This window comes from Gallus gallus, chromosome 3 (assembly GCF_016699485.2).
Source record: "Gallus gallus isolate bGalGal1 chromosome 3, bGalGal1.mat.broiler.GRCg7b, whole genome shotgun sequence".
In the NCBI taxonomy this organism is placed as follows: domain Eukaryota; kingdom Metazoa; phylum Chordata; class Aves; order Galliformes; family Phasianidae; genus Gallus; species Gallus gallus.
Window position 1 is genome coordinate 52,247,689 of NC_052534.1, and position 22,165 is coordinate 52,269,853.

General features: G+C 38.9%; 1 protein-coding gene across 5 annotated transcripts in view; it reads right to left on the minus strand.

The window, feature by feature from the left end:
- Positions 1 to 22,165, minus strand: part of AIG1 (androgen induced 1) — a 120,033-nt gene that overhangs the window by 58,897 nt on the left and 38,971 nt on the right. For 3 of the 5 annotated variants that reach the window (XM_419710.8, XM_046939747.1, XM_040698481.2), the window contains exon 3: positions 16,541 to 16,642. In XM_419710.8, the coding sequence (XP_419710.2) occupies positions 16,541 to 16,642 (102 nt within the window). The other 2 variants (XM_015284205.4, XM_040698482.2) reach the window with 2 other exon arrangements.

Here is a 22,165-nt window from a genome sequence, read left to right on the forward strand (position 1 = left end):
TTCAATCTGTAGTAACCATGATTCTATCATAAGTACTGATGCTGTAATAAATGTGAAAGATGAAGCTGAAAAAAAATCATTGATACTTAGTACATAGCACTGAAAGTTAAGCCTTTCTTTCAGTGGTAGTGAAGTAGGTGACATCCTACGCTCACAGCACTGTCAAGTATTCAATGACATCCGAATTTTTTTCTTAAGGCATCAGGTCTTCAATTTACGTTATTAGCTGTTAATCTCAAGTTTTATTCAATAAAAAAGGTTTTCCAATCCTTCACAAGGTGAAGAGAAGCTTAAAATGGAGACTTAAAAGCTGAACGACCAAGGCAAAGTTTCCAAACTTGCATATTTCTCAGCTTCTGTTCTTTCTAATCCTGGCCATTCATATGTTAATGCTTGCAGGCTTACCTTCCAAACCACTGACACCTGGTAAAGAGCCCAAAAATACTGGCACCATCACAGGATGCTCACAGTTGATCCGCATATTTCACACTGAGACTACGTAAAGAAATACTCAATGAGAAGGACTGGTGCATGAGCAGTGCTAGTGCATACGACTTACTCCACAGGGTAGCTCCTGAAAGCATCCTGCGTAGTTATGTGGGCGGACAGTTCCTTGAAAGAATAATACCCAGCTGAATGAGCAGAGCGTTTGGGAAAGAGGCACTGGGGGTGAATGGAGTTGAGCAGTGTTTCAGCTACTGCACAAAAACTATAAAGCATAGTAAATATTTTAAAAATACATGTTAATCACAAAACAGAAGTATCTAGGATGATAACCTCAGAAAGTTAAGCTTTTCTATAGCCACAGGACCTTAAAAGTTGACAACTCTCCTTCCTCTATCTTTGTTGTGCACCAGTATAATCCTCAAGAAAACACCTCTTCTGTTGCTGTGCTAGGAACAAAAACAGGATGGGTAACAGACATTGGAAACTCTCCATTTGCCTTTACCACGAGGGTATTTTTTTCCCATGGATCGTAAGCAGGGCAGTCGGGCATTCCCTTGAGGCAAACAGAGATGTTTTCAGAACATCATGCAACAGGAATACTCCCTGACAACATGTCTATAATAATATGTTCTAAGCACAGTTTTCTGCGCTGCACTTCAGGCATATTTTTATGCCCATTCATTTGCCTCGAACCTGCGTAGAGACCAATACAACTACACAACAACAAGCAGGGTGTCTCATTTAGTCACACAGATGCTCTTAACCAGTCAACAGGTCCATAAAATTTTCTGAGAAAGGATCCTGTGTATCATCATTATCCAGTTTCTCAATCAGCAAGGTAGAAAAGGTTATGATGAAAGAAATGTACTTAGTCACAGAGTATCTGGAGAGAGGAAGGATTCCAACCCGCTCCTTGTCCCAGCATCTGGTTTCCTTATGCAGTCTCTGTGGCCAGACTTCGATAAAGATGAGAAAAGTAAGACAGTGCCAAGTACCATCCAAGGCTTCACTGTGGACAGACATGATTTAAAAAAGTAAGATTGTAAGTTTGTTTCAGTTCCTTGAGGCCTGAACCAGCTCACACTAATGTTTGTACCAGTCCAGGTGGCATTTCCCCAAGGAGGAACAACAGGTCAGCATCAATGCCATGCTTGAGGGCTATGCTGGACATCCTGGCTCGGTTCTCTGTGTAGTAAACAGAAGCTCACAAGCTCCTTTCCTGCACAACCAGTAGGAAGCAGAAGCACTGGTGGTGCATCAGGCAGTGCCACGTGCACACAGAGAGGCATGCAGCACTGTCTGAACAGGCTGCACAGGGAGGTGGAGTCACTATCCCTGACAGTGTTCAGGAAACATGTGGAGGTAGCACTGAGGGACATAGTTAGTGGGCATGGTGGGAACTGGCGGATGGTTGGACGATGGTGGTCTTTTCCAACCTTAATGATTCTATAGTGCTATGGTTCTATAGGTTTGGTAGATGCCTTGCTATGAACACAGCAAGAGGAAGATTTTTGACTCTCACATGCTCTCACAGCAGCTGCTTTCTCTTTGCACTTCAGCTGCAGTAGTACTGCTCACTGAGAAAATATAATTTCTCTGTGCTGCTGATGGTCCTTTCCTTTTCACATCTGGAGACTGTTAACTGTTTCCCATGTGGTCTGAGTTTTAGCAGCAAAAACACTCCAACAAACTCTAGTAAAATTGATTTATTTTTATTAACTGGACACTGGAAACCAAAATAATGCTGTATAAGGGACTTTATTTTCCCTTCCTCTTCACATTGACATTTCACCTCGACCTGTCCTATGAAATAAATAATAAGGGAACCTCATGTTTTACTGATTGGAAGTTCAGAATGGAAAAGGTCAAAAGCTGAAAATAATTTAAGCATGACATCTCTTCTGTTTAGGCAAGCTTAAGCATATACGAGCAGCGGAAGTTCCGGCTAAAACTCAAACTCCATTCTGTGAGGCTGTGACTGCCCTGTGGTTACCAACAGCCTGCAGCAACTCCTGGTCTTTGCAAAGTCATACTTTGCTGCCATGGGAAGAATAACAGTAGCAGAAACTGAGCATATTGCTTCAAAACTTCCAGGAGTGAAATACTGTATGAGCAAAAAAGATACATTACGTATATGCACATTTTGCAACTGCATGCTTGTTTTCTCAGGTTAGTTTTTGAGGCCATTGGTGCTAAATGTACCAGTTATTCTATATTTTTATTTACTTAGTTTTTAATTACAGGTCCAGTTGCCTGTGAATCAAAGGCATTTGCTATGTGTCAAGCCACGTCTGCATCAGAAAGCCCAGCTACAGAAGACCTAATGGGCCCCTGGGCTGAAGATTGAGGCTTTCCGCAGCTCCTGCTGCCATGGCAGGAAGCGTGCTCCTACTGTGATGGTGCTGGGAGGGGTACCTCATTTTGGGATTTATGTCATGGAGAAAGGTGATGTAGTGAAGGACACAGAAAGGCTGTGCTTGGCTGGCTTATATCTAATTTATAAATGGGTGTATACAGGCTGCAGAACGCACAAGCTGTAACATGGTGCAGCAAAGCTAAACAACAGCACCTGCCTCAAGCAAGCACTGGCTTCTGGGGAAGGGGTTTATTGCTCAACATTCATCACCAGATACTCAGGAACATGAAGCAGAATGGCTTTTATTTCTACTACAAATCATGCACAGCACCAAAAATCTTTGTTGCAGCCAGGAGAAAAGCTAAAGTTTTCCTCTGATCGCTGAAAAAGCAATACCTTTTTATTATTATTATTATTATTTTTTTTTTACCAATTGCTTTGAAATTATGGAAGAGAATGTAATTTTTAAAGTCTTGTATATCATTCCCACTTAGGAGAAGGAGGAAAAAAATCAGAAAATCGTAAGATAATGGAGAAAGTCCTGCAGTGTAAGAAATTATCTTCGACCATTTTGAAAACTGCAACCGAGGCTTGCAGCCCATAGGCCACTGGAAGCCCACTGAAGCAAAGCTCAGGCAGGGAGGGGGTGCCTGCCAAATTCCTACTGACTGGTAATGAGGACAGCTGATGATACCGGCCTCTGAAAGAAGAAGAGAGATGGAAATCGTGGGCTAAGTTCTTCAGAAACACTACCCCTTCTGAGGGAGCAGTAGGTGTACGTGCATGGATAGATATAGGCTAATGCCTATAAATAACCCCAAGCTGGCAGCACTACGGCAGTAACAGAAGCCAGACTGTGGTAACAGCCGGCTTCACTGCAGAAATTTCCATCTTAATGCCATCTTCCTTCTTGCCTTGGGAGACGCACTGAAAACAGGTCTGGATTGTATATTAGAACTCTATCATGCTTTCAACAAGGTTTCACAAGGTAACACTTGTAATTTTTCAACATCATTTTAGAAAACTACATTACGTTTTCTTTGGTTCAATCTCTATGCAATAACCTATACATTCCCCAATTTCACTGTTTATAGGAAAATGCCATGGAAAGAGACCTTTAAACACAGTTTATATATTTAATCCAGTAAGTTTTCTTTACGACAGCAATAAAGAACCTTATACAAAAGAGTTCAGACAAATTAGCAAGATTAAAGAAGTAGATATCCTTCATTCCTTTAGCTGCTATTCTAAGCTGATATATGTGATGTATTCCTTCAGAATGAATGTCACACCTTCTCAATATATACAAAAAAAAAAAGCCTAAGTAAACTGTCTGCCATACTGTTGTAAACTTTAATCCGTTTGTTTGCAAAGTGATCAGAGATATCTGAAAGATTAAGTATTATTTTCTTTTCTTAGCAGAGGTTGGAACATGGTTGGCAGTTCTGCTGCAGTAATGCTAAAGGGACTGGTTTCTACAAATATAGTGAAAACGCTAGATTATCACATGCATCACATCTGCGCTGCATGCATAGTGACAGACACAAAAGGAAGAAGAAGAGAGAGGCATGAAGCCCTACCACTTTTCTGCCCTTCTGACACTGCAGGGTTGCTGGGCTCCCATTTTCTTCAAGAGTAAATGAGAATCATTTGCTGCTTTAACTTGTACTGACAGTAATGGCCTTGTCTATGTCATCTCTGAGGGGACTGAGCAGGGGCGAGTTGTACTTAAATGCTCTGTGATAAAAATATTTCCAAAGACTTCTGAATGCAAAAAAATTTACATATTTCTATTTATATTTTAAAATGACAGTCACGATGTTATTCACATGTTCAGACTCACCTTTCTTTGCACACAGGCAGGATTTCCCAGGTACAAACCGATTTGATATAATTTGCTTGCAGGTTCACTGCAAAATGTTCTTCTTAACACTATAAAACTTACCAAGAGGCTGTACAGTATTATATTACATGCTAATGGTATTTCCAGAAAAAAAAAAAAAAAAAAGAATTGCACATGAATAAGGCAATGAAAATATGTAGGTAACCATGGCTACTGTTGTGAACTAAATAACATTTTTTATACAGCTGTGAATATTTGTATTATTGCCAGTTAAGCTGTAGAGTTCAGATGGAGACAGGGCTAGTAAACACTGAATTCTTGCCTGAAGAAAGGTACTTCCCAAAGTGGATGCAAGCCTCTACCTCACGTCACTGCACATTTAGGGCAATTTTTGTCTAGTAAACACTCCTCCTCATTCAAAATTATCAAAATACATCTCTTCATAGCCACTTGTTATATTATACTGTCAATGATACTCTTTTGTACAAGCTACCTTTTTTGTCTTAAGTATATTTTTATTTCTGATTCCCCTGCCATGTACCTGCAGTTGCATAAAGGCTTTCGAAATAGCCTTGGCTCCAGTAAGGAGCCAAAGGCTTTTTGGAGGATCTTAAAGAAATTTAAAAGCAAAACTCTTCAATTTTCTTGGTTTTTACTAATAGTAATATCCTTCTGGAGAGCAACAGAAAATCAAGTCCAAACAACAAGACGAGGAGGGCCTTTTCTCCCTCAACGTTTTTTTGAATTTCCAAGTTCATCCTTCTTAAGTCATTCTTTTGTTTACATGTCGGAGCCTTTCTTCTCAATCAAGTCACCAGAGAAGCAATGGAAAACTAAGGGATTTTTCGTCTGATAACAGGGTATGCCAAGTAAATTATTTGGAACAAGTTGGCAGCTATACTAAAAAAAAAAACCCATAAACCCCAAAACAGTTTGTGAGATGAACCTATGCTTCCTGTGATACAAACAAACAGCAAATAATAAAACTCCTATTGTAACCAAGTGAAGTGAGACTCAGAGAACATCTCTCTGGTCAAAGAGCGAGTCACTTCTTCCTTTCAACAGAGCTTAAAGTCCAAGAAAGTGCTCTTTCACTCACTGTGAATTAGTCTTCCCTGCCTTGTTTGAAGAGAAAGCACCAGTCCTTAATAAAAGCACTCGGTAATGAAGTGAATTCAGGTTTACTTTGCGATTCCATCTCTAGCAAAATTCTATAACCTCGGGAAAACAACAAATTCTGTGTTTTAGCTTCTCTAGAACACACCTCATTTCTCACAGTCTTTACCTGTCCTGCTCATTTAGACTGTAAAAAATTTGAGGAAAAAACACCTCTTATTTCTATCAACAGTGCTCACCTTAAAGATAATTGTGACGTTCCTTAAAGCAGTGGTACAGTTGTTACTATTACACTAATAGCAGCCTACTAGATTAATACCCTGCCATCCTAGTAAACTGGTGGCACGGAGAACACCATTGTGGGGGGCATGGCAGCAGAGTGCAGGGTGAGCAGCTGGGTGAGCCAGGATCTGGGGATGGGAGAGGCAGTGAGGGTACAGAGCCACGTGTACACAAGAAAATGGAACAAAGAACACTGCCCTGCAAACAATGATCCTGCACAGCGGTCACAGGAAACCAAAGAAAGCCAAATTTCTACACACTGGTTTAGAACAAATGACGGGTCACATTTTCAATATATGCCAGGTACTTTAAGCTTCTCTTTCAAGCTTTTTCTCAGTGATGTACAATACACATAGTTATCACCTTCACGTTCTATGGCTCTCTCCAGCTGACTACTGACTATTATCATTACCTCTTTATTTTAATATTTGATTTCCTCTATTTTGCTCATTTTCTGTCTTTTCCTCTTAACAACTCTAAGATAATCACTTTTCCTCTTAGCTTCTGAAACATGCATTTCTTTCTCCTTCTAATTCACTCTTATTTTTCATCTTTCATTCCTCTGCCTCAGGAGCAAAGAACAAAATACCACCCATCTTAATCTCTGATCTAAGAATGCATATATTCACCTTTTGAAATGATCTGCAGCCATATGTATTCTTTAACAACTTGTGGCCAACGTACATTTGTTTGTTAAGGGGAACATCAGTAAGTCCGTGTAATAGTTAAAATACATTTTTACTGAATGTTTCCTTTCCAGAAAACGAAACTGCTTCTTCCCACTTCTTCATTTTAAAAAGTGCCTTAAAGTACAAAGTTCAGTAGACCAATATACATATTTCATTTCTCCCAAAAATAGCTCGTAACATTTATCTACATTACAAATACATTACTGTATCTGCAAAAGAAGCCACAAAAATGTGCACGGCAGTGACTCAGCAGATTGGAACTCTGCATATAGGGTTTATAGAAAGCCGATAAAGCTCAAAATAACAGAATAAAAAGCTAAAAGCCCCAAGATGCAAATAAAATTTCTTCCTGTGGGAAACAAACTTAAGGATGTGATTTGAATACTAGAGCCATTTTTGATAAGGAAGAATTTCCTTTCCAGGCATATTTGAACTTCTATATCACACACCATGTCAGCCTACAGTATTTTATGAGATACCAGTAGCACAAAATTTAGTATAAAACCTTAGGTAATGTTACTATTTGAAGCAGAGGTCACTTCTCTTCTACAAGGCCAGCTTCTAACTCTTAGCTCCCCGAACTTCAGGAACTTCATTCTTACCCATGAATCCCAAAGTAACTTGTACAAAGGCCATTCACCTGTTCATTGCAATTGAATGAACTGGACCTAGAGGTATGCAAAACAGAAATACCTGCAGCCTTCCAGCAGAGTGAAGAGCAGGCATGGAAATTCTGGGCTGGCACAGCAACTGCCCTCCTTGGGACATTTTGTGACCATAATCAGCACAGGGTTACAAATGCCCTAACAGCCAGCACTGGTTGCTAACTATCATTATGGAGCCCCACAAAATGCATACTTTAGCTAATTAAGACACATAAAAACTGCTTTTGATCAAACACTACCTAATTTCTATGAGGTTATTCGGTGAAATAGTGGCAGAACTAAGAACAAAACTGATATTTAAAAATGAAGTTTAAACAGCACTTCAAATATGCAGTGTTAACTGTTTTGAAGAGCAAGAAAACACAGAAGAGTTAAAGGATACCAGTTAATATTGCAAGAAAGATGCAAGAGGACAGGTTGGCCGCTGATCGGCCTTTTGCCACTGAAGCACCTCCACAGACAGTGCTCCTTCTCCACGCCTTGAGCTTCTCCTGCTGAGTGAAATACGGTGTCAGAAGGAGGAACAGTCACCTTCCTAATCCTTATGGTCACTCTGAGAAATGACACCTATGAAAGGAGATTCTTTTTGCTGGGTGGGGCACCAGACTTGGGCTTTTGTGACTTAAGTAAATGTCCAAAGATAAAATGGGTAATTGTAGACTCGTGTCACTAAAGGCAGTGGCTTACACATCTGTCAAAAACACCCCACACGTTACATCCAGAATTTGAATCTCTTGTATTTGTAGAGTTGCTAAAAATGCAGAGTTTACTTGTCTGTATCTATGCAGGAAAGTAAAAATATGGAGATGGGACTGTACAGCAGGGTAGACTTCAGGCTATATCCAACGCTCACAGCCCACCACAAGAAAAAGGAATTCCCAAGGTCATGCCAAAATCCTTGATTTCTGCGGATCAACATGCATAAAACATTACTGCTGTGGCACTGCTTCAACATATTAATCATCTGAATATGAAATTCTTTCTGCAGAAATGCTATCTCTTTCCAAATACAAATACATGTTAAAAAAAAAAAAAGCAATTAACAAAGAAACATCACTTTTAAAAAGTAATTTCTTACAAAAACATTATCAAAATATTTCCTCACATTAGCATTCCTATAGTGCTAGTGGTCTCAGGATGGAAGGAGAAGTAACATCTTTTATTTCACCAACTTCAAAGGCTGGAAAAAGCATATAAGCTATTGGGCTCAAACTCCTTTCACCAGGTCTGCTGATTCTTCTGGTATTGTGTCCATGTGAAATAACCCACTTTCCAACAATGATAAATAGGTAAAAATCTGGTCTCTGAGTTAGTGCATATGTCTTCAATTGAAGGAAATGCTGTCTGCCAAGCTTCAACCAAGTAGATCATAGGTCTGTGAAAAAAAGAATCTAAAAGGATGGAATCCAGTTGCTATAGCGGCAAATTAAACAAATAAATGAGATACCATGGAATGCTGCAAAATATTTGTGGTCTGATTAAGTCATATTTGCCACATGTGTGAATACTAACAGCACAGTTCAGAAAAGTGGGTACAACATAGTACGAAAACACTTCTATCATATCAACATATTAATTCTTATCTGAGTAAGTGCTAATGAATGTTAACAAGCATGTCCAAAGATACAAAACACTGCACTTTACTGTAATCATAAGGCGAAGTATAGTCCTCTTAAATGTATAAAGATAGAAAATAAATGTATATTAAGATATTATATCTTTGAAATAATATTTGCAATCCTTTCCGATGGTTGCACGGCATGCTAAAAAGACAAAGGTATTTTTGTAATGATCACAGCTAAGATGATTTGCCTACGGGCTGCTTTAGAATGCACAGCCTATAGCAGGCAGCTGGCATACTAAACTTTCTTCAATATGAGCATTCCCCCCCACAAATACATATATTTTTTCAGTGAAATGTTCTCTTTTCTCCATAAAAGATGCTATTTGAATACACTTATTATTAATCCTCATCCTATATCAATTACAGTTTGATCTTATTATTTGCCTATGTTCCCTGGGAAAAAAAGCACAGGGGAAAAAAAAAACCAGAAGTCTATTATGTTATAAAACAAGCACCTGATTTTAGCTGAGAGGAGGGCACAGAGACTGTTGTCAAAATGTTTATCAATTACTGACATTTTTTGCACCAATGTAAAGGTCGAATGTTATTTTGCTTTTACAATCTGTAAGTCACACATCTAAGATATAGTGTAGCAGCATCTGAAAAACCATCTTAAGCACTACAAAAAAGCGGTGCATGGCTCCAGCAGTGATTACAGTGAGCAACATAAGCTGCACTGAATGTTAAAATAAAACCAGCATTCCTAATATTGGCAAAATTATGGGAATGAAGTGAATGAGTTTCTGTCCCACACTGGTGCTGGTTGAACAAACAAACTCAGTGCTCCAGGGCCAAACCCTGGTTCTAGAAAAACACTGCTCAGTGTGCTCTCCACAGCCAGAGAAAGACAGAAAGTCTGACTCCCTTTGAACATCCTGTTGGAGCTTTTTATTGGTCATTTGCTTTGTGCCCATAGTAATCACTTCAGCAAACATTTGTATGAGCAACCTCATCTGCAAAACCGGTTTTAAGTTTTCATTATTATTACTATTATCATTTGTTTTATTTTTGGAGTTACCCATGGCTTTGTCTGTTGAAGCAGGAAGGTTTGAAACACAGATGGTACACCTCCTTATCACTGATGCCTCAAATATGTGATCTTCCAGCATGTCTGCAACCCTCAGTGGAAGGAGCTCATTTGGCTGCTCTAACATGCAGTGCAACTCACACTTTACCACTGATAAGGAAAAATAAGGCACACTGTAAATAGGCCTGCTTTCAGTAGTAGACTTGAAGTTTTCGGGGTCAGATGGACAGAAGAGATAATGTTATGCATTGCCAGATAAAAATATAGAGAGGGACAGAGAAACACCTCCACCATTCTGCAAACAGCACATGGGTACAATCTATATGAACACAGGCCTTATACTAACAGGTTGCACATCGTTTTATCCCTAAATATTTTAAAGGATTTGAAGCTCCCGGCATGTCACCATGCAAATATTACTTTGTCTACCCTATAGAGCTATGTCGAACAGCAACAAAAGCAAGTGCACCCCTGTTGCTTTTTTAGGAACCAGTTCTAGCAGCATCACCTGCCTTTTCCTCCCATCCAACCATCTTTCCTCTATTTTCACTCTCTCTCCTTCACCCCTCTTCAGACAGCCACCTTCCTTGTTTCAGCGTGGACACAAGAGGCTTTCAGCTGTGCTAACAGGCTGAGTTACATCACCTTACCAACAAAAGAAGGTAAGCCTCAAAAAAACAAAATTTGGCTCTCAGGTTCTTCATTTGTAATATTCACGTCTGGAACAAAGTGCATGTGTTTAACTCAAAGACATTTTATGAAAGGTTCCTCATTACCACGCGCTGGGTGCTTCTGCGTGTGGAGGAGGCTCTGTGTTTGCCTTCTGTAGATTACTAGGAATAACAAATAATCAGAAACATTCAGCACCTGTCTTTGGTTAGAACGGTCTCTTCGACTTACTGTACAGCAGAGCCTCCTCTGGAAGCTGCACAGTGGTATTAGGACAGCTTCCCACTCCACAAAAACACTGCACCATTACTGAATAAGGTGAAAGGCTTTTCCTACTGGTCCCAAGAAGATGACACTCATGTAATTGTCTCCTGATTCTAGAAGCCCCTCTCAATTTCCAGGTGCTAGCTATCTCAAATTTTGACCTACAATCAATTTTCAAGCCCGTTACATAAGTAACAAAAAATGAAAAAAATCTTATATGTTACTGCTGTTTTTCTCCCCAAACTGAGAGAATAATTGGTACAACTGTATTCATGCTCCAGTGGTGGAGCTGGCAGATAACGAGGAGACATACCAGACAAAGCAACATAACCACAGCACGAACATGCAAAGAGTGTATGGATCCACCAATATTACTTTCACTCTTTTTTATAAGTACTCTGAGCTCCCAAGTGACCTGCATCAACTACTGTTCTTTTCATTAGACAGATGTTTAAATCACAGCCATCTAGAATTGAGTATTCTGGGGAAAATTAAGTTACAATCAAATTACAGATTTTCCATGATGTTTATCAGAAAACTTTGTGAGTTCTCTTACAAGAGGAAACTTCTTCCTGGAACACTAAAGTTCTTATTCACACCTAACCTATGAAAATAGTATAGATAAACCAAGAACACTTTGGTTGGAATATCCTTCCAAGTCTTAAACTGGATTTAGAAGCAAATCTAGGAAAAGGGTAAATTTCTAGATGTAAGTCTGAGACATTGCCAAGGTGAAGTATATTGTGTAAAAATAGCCCACACAGGGGATGCTGCTGTATTAGGAAAGCATCCTCAAGAAGTATAATACACTACTTCAAATGAGCCATTTCAGAATAGAATTTTTTAGGGCAGCACTCTGGATGGAAATACTTTGCTGAAAGAACAGCCACCTCCTTGTTTGTACAGCAGAGCAAGCATGGTGCAGCACCAGATTTGGACCTTCCAATCCCTATGTGTCAAGTTACCATGAATTTTAATCTTCGTGTGGCTCTTCTATTTTTATGCTTACTCAGTTATTAAGGAAAAATGCTTTCAACCTGAAAACAGAAGCACACCAGAGAAGGCCACCAGATCTAAGGCAAGGCTGCCAGGAAGAGCATCAATTGGATATGTGGCAGGAGAAACTCTGTACCACTCTCCAGTGGGCTAAGGTTTTCAGCTGAGCAGCCAGTGAGAAAAAGAGAGAACTTGTGAATGAAGCAGGGATGTGTCAGCTGGAGAGGCTCCCTCCTCTCCACAACTTGTGTCCGCTATTTGTCTCAGTTTTTGTGCATCCTCTTGAACGCATTTCTAAAAAACAGAACAAAAAAAAAACCAACAACAACAAAACAGATTACTGAACAAGAGGAGTTTATATACACTGTAATGGCACCTAACCAATACAATAATCGATTTTCCAGCTCCACAAACCCAGGCTGTATTCCCCTTCCCCAGCCTCTCTGCTCTAGAGGTTTCATATGAAGACAATTCTTTGTTTCTGACTTCCAAAGCCATTAAACTCTATCCCTGTATTTTAGTTTCCTTGCCACAAGCAAAAGATGATTCACGTCTTTAAAAGTAATTTGGGACAGTGTCTATGAAAAACAAAGGACTCTTCGCTGAAGTACGCTAACTTGGACAAATGCAGCATGCAGACCTGCTGTGTAACCTGGCTCAAAATCAGCAGTGCTCAAACTTAAATTAATTCAGACTACAGAGAAGTTCATGTGGGCACCAGTTAGGACAGGAACAACCATTAGTTTGGTAGCCTGTATTAATATTAAAGAGAATGTAACTTTTGCAAACCGATGCTCTCCATTTACCTTCCTATCCAGTTTAAACACAAAATGGTAAAATGAACTGATAAGAATCCTGTTACTATGACACACCAGTTTCCAACACTGAAGGTTGGCCTCTAATTAAAAATGCCTAATCCTGATACAGATCACAATGACAGCCATCAGAAGAAGGGGAAGAATATTTCTCATGGAAAATATGACTATGTTAAGAGGGATTGATGTGGATCCAAAGTGTAGGACGGTCTCAAGAACGTGAACATCTCTGATGGAAAAGTTCAGTTATTTGGCAACTACAACAGTAGCCAGCAAAGAGGAATTCACCTGTACAATAATTAATAAAAACAGAAAGTAAAGTCAGAACTTCAGACTCAAACCTAGCCTTAGACATATAGCTGTGCTTAGATAAGTGGTTATTTCCACTGATAGAAACTTAACTTAGCATCAGCTAACAGATGTGGTCCTTCACATAATAAACACAGACAAATCCCCACTCTGCTAAAATTAACAGCAGCCCTGCCACTGACCCCTCTGTAATTTCTCAAGTTGTAGAGATACCATTGGTTATGAATGAATCAACTGACTGAGATGATGAAATATATGAGTTTTATGGCACAGTACAACTCTATTAGTCATGTCTTTCACAAGTGTATAAAGCTGTGTGGATGAGGTACCATCTGGTACCACAAAGAGCCACTGACTACACAGATTTTTTTTTGTAGACAATAATTATACTTTTAACTATGTAATATATATGAATATATAAATTACAAATACAGTTATTGACGCTACAGGCAATTTTATAGTCCGGTAACCAGTTTATGATTTTACCTTTATCTATGCTGTTAAGCCCTTCTCAGTTTCTATGAACTGGTAATAGAATTGCATAGCTCCCAGGTTCATTTCCCTCATGTTTTCCATTTCCAGATAATAAATATTTTTAAAATTAGCAGTATTTTAAGTGTTGAACAAAATATTTCTGTGAAAGAGTGATATGAGCATTAGCATAACTACAAATTTGAGAAAATCATGTTGTACTTTTTTTTTATTATAGACAAAGTTATAACGTCAGCAAAGGTGGGAAAAGAAAAAGAGTGAAGAGAACTAATTACTAATTACTAACAAAGCAGCAGACATAGTGCTGCACAGACCACTTCTGTTAGGATTGATGGATCAGGCCGGCCCTTCGGTTTCTTCATTCAGTGCTCAAGATAGTCATCTTAAAAAGTTTTTTTGAAGTACGAGTACTTTAGAGTATTTTGATATATGCCCAAATAAATACTGAGAACATGATAGCTATTTTTTTAGCCACAGATTTTACAATTCGTCTTTCCTTTTCCCCTTGTGCATTTTGCAGGCTGCTGCGTTAACAGTTGAGCAACGCATTACAGCATTATCAATCCTTGAAAATAAGACTTTTCAGTTCAAGTAGGAAATCTTAACTGTGGAAGATCTTCTTACAAATTCTGTTGAATTTTTCCACTTTGTTGCGTCTTTCTTGGCCTAGTAATTGCATGCTTAGGGAAAATACTGTGGAAAACTTGGACAGTGCTTATAGGGGAAACAGCATTTGAGCTCAGATCATTAGGATCTGCAGCAGACATTGCAAGGAAAGCTCAGAGATAACAGGAATTGTACTACGAGGTAGTAACAAAAGGACCCAACTCTTCCTGACATATTTAATTCTGCCAAGGGTAATGAATCTCTTCTGTGAATTTTGTTGTACAAGGCTAGGCTCCAGCACACCCACCATTGTGTTCGGAAAAATTAGCACCAAGCATGCACAGCTGCTGTCAAAATGTTCAAGAAAAGATGAGAGTTAATAAAATATAGCCATGCACTTTAACTTTTCTAAAGCTGTACTGCTAGAGGTTCTACCCTTTTGGCAAGGGGGCCTCTATCATATTCCCTAAAATCTACCACATTAAAGTTTTAACTAATAAACAAGGTGGTAGCATTCCTAAGGTAGTTAAAGAAGAAAAGACTCCCCAGACCTTCCCTCCTTATCCCTCAAACTCTGTCATATTATGATGGGTAATGCATCAGAATTAATTATTACGAAATCTGGTGAAGTTGAAATGATGGGTAAAATATCAAAAAGAATTAGACTGAAAGGTGGTGAAAAGCCCAACAGCCATAAGCCTTCCCTGTGACTGGGCTGAAGGAACGCTTCGATAAATGGAGACTGACACAGCAAACAACTCCTTTACAAAACTTTCAAACAAGCCTTCTATAATATTTCAAGCCGAACATATAAATGTCTAAGATGCCTGCATGCAATTTATTTCAGTACAGTCTACTATGTCCAAAACTTTCAAACAAAAGCCCTCTTCAAATATTTCAGCAAGTATACATTTCTAACAAAGCAACGGGAATTTAAATTGTGTTTTAGTTATGGCACAGCACAGAAGAGACTTCTGAATACATAGTACTGCTTGTTGTCAACTGCTTCACAATGCACTTATTTGAAAAATGTTATAGGTTAGGCACTTTCAGTATGCGGAATGTCACCTGGAAGAAATGTCATCAGATTTGGCACTGATGTGATGTTGAGAAAAACATCAACATTATGTACGGCTTGGCATGTGTTCAGTTTGTGACCTCAAAATTCAAGGGAGGACAGTCTCAATAAACACAGTAAGTGTCACCAGACTCTTCGCTCTGCTTCACATGCACACAATACCACACTGTTCTTTTCAAAACATTATAAAACAGTACATTATCTAACAGAAGTTGATGCAGTAACTCTCATACTACTCCTTTAATACACAATTTAGGGAATAAATAAACATCAACACCATTGACCCCACTTGACAAAAAAACACTTTATCAAACTCAACAGTGGAGGACAAATCTTGATCTGCTGTGGGTCTGCTGAAGGATGAGATCTGTTTTCATTTGCTGATGAACAACAGCGTCAAGTGGCTTGCTTTGTCTTGGTACGGAAAACAAAGTAATAAAGAAACGTTTTGCACGGATGCAACTAGAGAAGCAAACATTATGCCTTTCAGCTCCAAATACATAAACTGTACGAAGCATGCCTTGGAAAAATGTGGTCTTATCATCCCCTTACCATTCAAGTATATGTCTGAAAGAAAGGATATCCTACTTAAAGTATCAGAGGGGGATGAAGAGGTCAGATTTCTTCTCAAGAAACTGCTTCCATGGGTATAGAAATTATGTAAGTTTAAAACTACTACACTTTGGTATTGCTGAATAATTCTACTTTTTTAAAAAATACTCTGATACAGGTTCTGTTATACAAGTTTGATGTACTTGAGAAATGAATATTTGTTTGTATTATTTTAAAAGCACTCAAGACCAAAACCACAATATTTTCATAACAAGTGTTTTTACCAAAAAATACTGCATAACAAATTATACTTCGTAGACTTGTAAAAAATCATGTAATTAAGCATTTCTGTTATTTCACAGCAAGATTTCACCTAAGTCAGAACTTTCATTTTGTCTGAGAGTGTTTTTGAGTAAACTTTCACATGGCAAGGATGACATTGCTCTGGGAAAGATACTCCATGACAGAAAACAGCTCATCCCTAAAACTACTCTGGGATTTAGGAGGCACAAGTTCAAATCTCCACACTATTTCAAGTGAACGGGGATTTAAATATGACTCAAGGAAGGAAATGTTACTCTTGCTTGCGAGCAGCATTTGTTAATCACTTCCGAGAAGATGAGTGCTATGTGTATACAGAATCATGCACAGGGAAATCTGTGTCTCACATTTTTATTTACGCAAGGAAGTGTTTGCATCACTTTACTCACCATTCCATGATTTAGCCATGCTGGTATGAAATTATCAAGCAGCTTTGGGTAAACCAGTTCCCTGTCATAGATATAGATGCTCCAAAACATCGTTACAACAAACTAGGAAGAAGAAAAAAAAGAAGAGAAAACATAATTTAAATAAACACTCCTAATCAATTAGCTACATAATTGAGATAGCAAAGTGGGGCAGTAAGCAAATGATCTATGGACAGATACAGATATCATTGCTCTTCAACAGAACTTTGCTTCAATCAACAGTGTGAACCTGGATCATTATTTGCATTCACTGTTCTGATTTGTCTTTTTCCTATTTGACTTCCATCCTGGAAAAAAATCTCTGTTTTTAACTTACATGCCTGTGGCCAAATTGCAACTGAGTACTGTATTTTAGTAGCAGATGTGGCACATGAATAATGTTTCACCACTAACAGGACAGAAAACTAATGGAAAAGCAGGCAAAATATTACTTGGAATTCATAGGACATATAAATATGAAGCACTCACCCGTGAATAGAAGACTATTAAGTCATTTTAGCACTTTTGTCAATCACTGAAATAGCACTATTAAAACAAACATTAACCCTTCAGACAGTTTACAATTCATGGCCTAGGATCCACAGAACAGTTCCTGCTCATTTGTCAATACAAAATTTGCTTTCACTCTTGTCAGAAACAATTCACTTCTAAACTGAGGGCAGGAGAGATGGCTCAGGTAAAGTTTGCACTAGGCTCAACTTTTGCCAAAATGTCACTAATTTGTTGAAGACAACCTGATGTCTGAAAAACAGTATAAAACCACAAAAAATTACACAAATAACAGCGGTAGCTAACCTTAGCTGGGAAAAAAACATAGTCTGCAGTAGTCTAATTAAAACGCAATTTCTTTTTTTACCTTGAATTAGAGCTCATAGTTTGATAGTAACAAAAGGCTTACTGTTTACAGCAGGAGAAAATCATTCCTGGGCCAGGAGCTCTTCAGTGACAATTCTGAGGGTATCTCTACATTGTAGCAACAACCCCAAGTTTAAAGTCTGAGACCCAAGGGGCATGACTTGAAATCAGCAGGGAAGAATTCACATTCATCTGAACTGATGTTGCCAGTCTTACTTGGAGGAGTTAAGATTAATCTTGGGTGGGAAGTGGAAGTGCAAGAAATACATGGTGAAGGGGGTGCACGAATTACAAGGATGTGTGATGGTATAAGCTGTTTCATATGCTTCTGACTCTGGGAAGTTAAAATTGAGGTCATCGTTTATCAGTGGCACCTTGTTCTAACCTCAGACAGCCATGCTTCAATCACAGTTATATGAATGATCTGAAGCAGTGTGGTGTTCCCCCTGTGCGCATACACTACACAGCTTCTTGTTTTCCAGCACACTTGTCCATCTGTTAGGATAGCAATCAGTGCCTGCTCCGAATAAGCTTGGAACATTGGACTAGTGCACAAAGGCCAGGAAAAAAAAAGTAGGATATGATGGGCAACCTGAAAAATACCGCAAGTGTAAAGTACCCCACAAGATGCATCTCTTCTGGCATTGGCACAACCCAGCTCTTTACATACCTCCTGACACATGAATGCCAAGATATGAATAGTTGAACAACAGGAAAAATGGAAGGAAAGTATCTCCTATCTTCCTAGAAGTTTCCTAGAAGTCACGTATTATTACAGTGGGTCTCTGAGAACCTGCTAAGACCAACTGGGACATAAAACCATATAGAGATTCAGGAGCATGAAGATTGAGACTGATAATGTTTTTTTTCCTAGGAAGTCTTACAGCAAGGAAAAACACCCAGAATTTTGTTGAACTGCATTACACTCAGTGCAACAAAGCTGGCGGGTGTGTTTTGATCTGTGATTTCTGTGTGGAGCAGAATAGAACAATTGACTTTGCCATGGAGGTAAGGATAGGAAAAGAGGGGACATGCCATCTGTTTCTTAACCAACGTCAGCCAAGGGATGGAACAAGATCAACCTGGCTGGTTGCAACCATCTGGAGTTACAGACGGCAAAGGCTGCTTAGCAAAGCATTATTGCGAGGCAGACATAAGGTAAAGGAAGTGCGCAGAAACAAAGTGTTACAGAACCAACCTGTCCCAGACGTGAGACTAACACAATGCCCTGGGGAAGATCCCTCCCAGTGTCTGAATGGTTCGCCTTACCTCTCTTCATCATTTGTTCATTTGGATAGAATGAACCATAAAAATGAACAATGTGGATTTAAAAAAGCTACAAGAATTTCTTACTTAGCTTCCTTGGTTGTTTCTGAATTTGTTTACTTTGGTTAATAAGCACCTCTTGGGCTGGTAATTTAGACCAGTGTGGTACTGGTAGAATATAATTTGGGCTGGGCTTTGCCAAGGACACACATTACCTTGCAGTACAAAACAATGACACAAGAAGCTGTTTCCTTACGCTACCTATGTGAGGCTCAGAACTGCATCTCTTATGCTCATAATCTCATCTACCTCGTGGCACAGTTCATTACTATTACAGCCAGACTCACAGTACTACCCTCAAATGCCAAGCTGAACAGGTTGCTCAGAGTCAGCAGACAGAATGATTATTTCAGGGAGCCCAGGACTTCTATTTTCTTTTGTTTCCAAGCCAAAATGGCACAAATGCCACTCTTTCACCTCCTCTTTAGACAAACTTACGGCCCAGAAGTCCAGAAAGAAAACAGACAGCAGCAATTGCTTTTACACTTCTTTGCACAGAAACATCCTAAGACTGCCAGTTTTCTGAAGATGTTGATGCCTTGGTTAAATGATATAAAAGCACAAGAGTCCCTCATTTGCTACTTGTCCTTTCTATGGCCATTACAGACCAAAGGGAACGTCAAACTTTCGAGCAAACCTTGGAAGCTCACTTGTGATGGGCATCCAGAATATCACTAAATACATACACAGCAGAGGAAATAAAATGAGGCTGAAAACAAAACTATGTTTTCCCACTAAAGCAGATATTCCTTGAGCTTTTGTCTTCTGCCCCTGAAGCTTCAGAGAAAGGCATGAGAAACACATGTGGCGTGGCCATGGGAGAAATTTCAAAGGATAAGCTGAGGAATGGCTAGTGATTCAAAAGGCTGTGAATCAAATAATGTGAATGAAAGCAAAGAGAAACTAAGAGAGGAAAGCCAGTGAAAAGAATTGCACAATTTGCTGTTTCACATGAGCCCAACCCAGAAATGTTATGCAAAAGAAGAATGAACCCAGTGGAACTTTATTTTCCTGCAATATGTATTTTTGGTTTTGGCTAGCCTGTACAGTTAAGTTCACTCATTTCCTGGATGGCTTCATGACAGAGTAAAAGAAAACCTTTGACCTTGACAAATTTTTTTTAAGTACACTGTTGTGTAGTTAAGGTAAGTCTTCTGGCAGTCTCCCAAGATAGCTGTGGTTAAGTGCACGCATAAATATGTTGCTTGGGAGAGTGGTTGAGGGTTAAAGGCACTGCATATAGAAGTAAACTGTTATTAAAGGCAGACTGCATTAAGAGCAAATCAGCATGGTACTGGCTTTATGTGGGATCTGGTGCTAGCAAAGAATCACGTCAAGTGAATTTGAACAGGGCCAATGAAGGAAATCACAAGGAGCAGGAGCTGAAAATCAGGGAAGACTTTCCTTGGGGAAAAGAGTTCAGTAGTCAGATGTACTGCTTGCTCATGCCTCACAACCAGTTGTTATTTCACCACAAATGATGGCAGAATCTGGAATAGAGAGATTTTGGCATGGTCAAGTCAGTTATGGAAATAAAAATACTCTATAGTTTGGTCAAATAACAAGGCAAGTAGGGGACTGCAGCAAATGCCTGCACATCTTTACTAGATAAAAGATTTCTGATCAGTATTATTGATTTTCAACAGAAGGACGGTGATCAGCTCTCCTTTTGACTGTGCCTTAAAACATCACAGAGAAATAAAAGATATGGAAACACATCTGGCTTTCTCTCTTTAGCATCACAGACTTTTAAAAACACAAAAGCATAATGTAAGAATACAAGATCATTCTTGCCAATTTAGACTCAGGCTCAGACTGGGCTACTGAAGCTACATAATGTATCAGCTGCACACTCTGTGATTTTGTAGACAGCGATCTCTTCTAATATGTAACAATATCCATTTTCTTTCTTTGTCCCATATTTAGTACACACAGTCTTAAAAACCAAGAAATGCCTGTTTTATCTCTTCTTCCCCTTGTACGGTACAAATTACAATAAGCATATTGACAAAACCATAGATAGTTTACACAAAACACTAATTGGCCACAGAAACTTGGCAAGTCCATGATCTACGTCAAACAAACAGAAAAGAGTAGTGATAGTTTAAAACACTGGCATGGGCTCTGCCTTTATGAACTGCCTTACATTTCTTTAGCAGTGTAAGCTATTCCCAACACAAATGTCCTTTACATTGATAAAGGAGTGGTAAGTACACTCAGTATAGACCATTACTGGAGTGAACTTCTAAAAAGTGTTTTTCAGTGGATGCTTCCTGAACAATTAGGTATTTGAATAGCAACCCAGGCTTGTAGTAACCTTAAAAAGGGCTGGGAAGTGTTGCCCAGAGACTATCCATGGAATAACACATTACTGCAAAGAATACTGGCCTACTGATTTCAGATTTCATTCATTAAAAGTCATACTAAAATGAAGAACAATAGACAAACAGTAGTCATTAGGTCCTTCAAAGAGGTTCATGTTTGTTACTCCATGCTCCTAAAACTAATAGCGGGTTGGCAACTCACAATTTTATTGAAGCCCCTGGATATAAACAAGGCATAGCACAACACTGGAAAGATTTGATTTACTGTGAAGATTCTGCAAGACTTGATTTGTTGCAAAGCCACCCAAGGAGACTGTTTGCCCTTGGGCTGGTTCTTTCCCTTCCTTTGGAAGGTGGGAGAAGAGGTTGGTGGTCAGACTTCCCAGGTGGTTTGCATGTAGTACTTTTTATGGAAGTACAAAAAATGAAATGCTTGTTTGATGCATGTTTTTTTCACACATCATTGTTTGACCTGGGAGAGGAAGCCCCTTTTCTCGTCTTAATTTCAGAACAAGATGTCTCAAGGGCTTCAGTAAGCAGGAAATAAAGAAAAGAAATTGTGTTGAATAGCTCTTGAAAAACTGCAGTTAGTGGCCTTTAAAATGTTCCCCCAGTATTTGCATTATTCCCTAAATATGCCCTGTCTAAAACACTGATCAATAAAAATAGTTTGCACGTTAAGGTTACTGATAAGTGTTTAGCAAGACCACTGCTGTTACATCAGAAACTCAACAAGGATTTTATTTGTATCTGTTCAGTTTTTCTTTGTGAAGATTCCCTTGTGTCACTACTGGAAACCACTGAGAAGCTCCAGAGAGAGTTAAGAGGGTGAGCCTTAAAAATAAACAACCTGCATTTTAACTTATATTGTTCTTTTTCGGAATGAGGAAGCTGTTAAAAGAATATGGGAAATGAGGGAACTTTAACTATTTTCCTGCAGACACTCTGTTTTTTATTAACTTCCTCCGAACAAGCATATCAGAATTTCATCAGCTATTTTCTTAGACATAAATAGCTCTTTAAAAAAACAAAAGCCGGCATTAGACATTTGCTACTTTAAGGCCCTGAACTCTTCCTACCC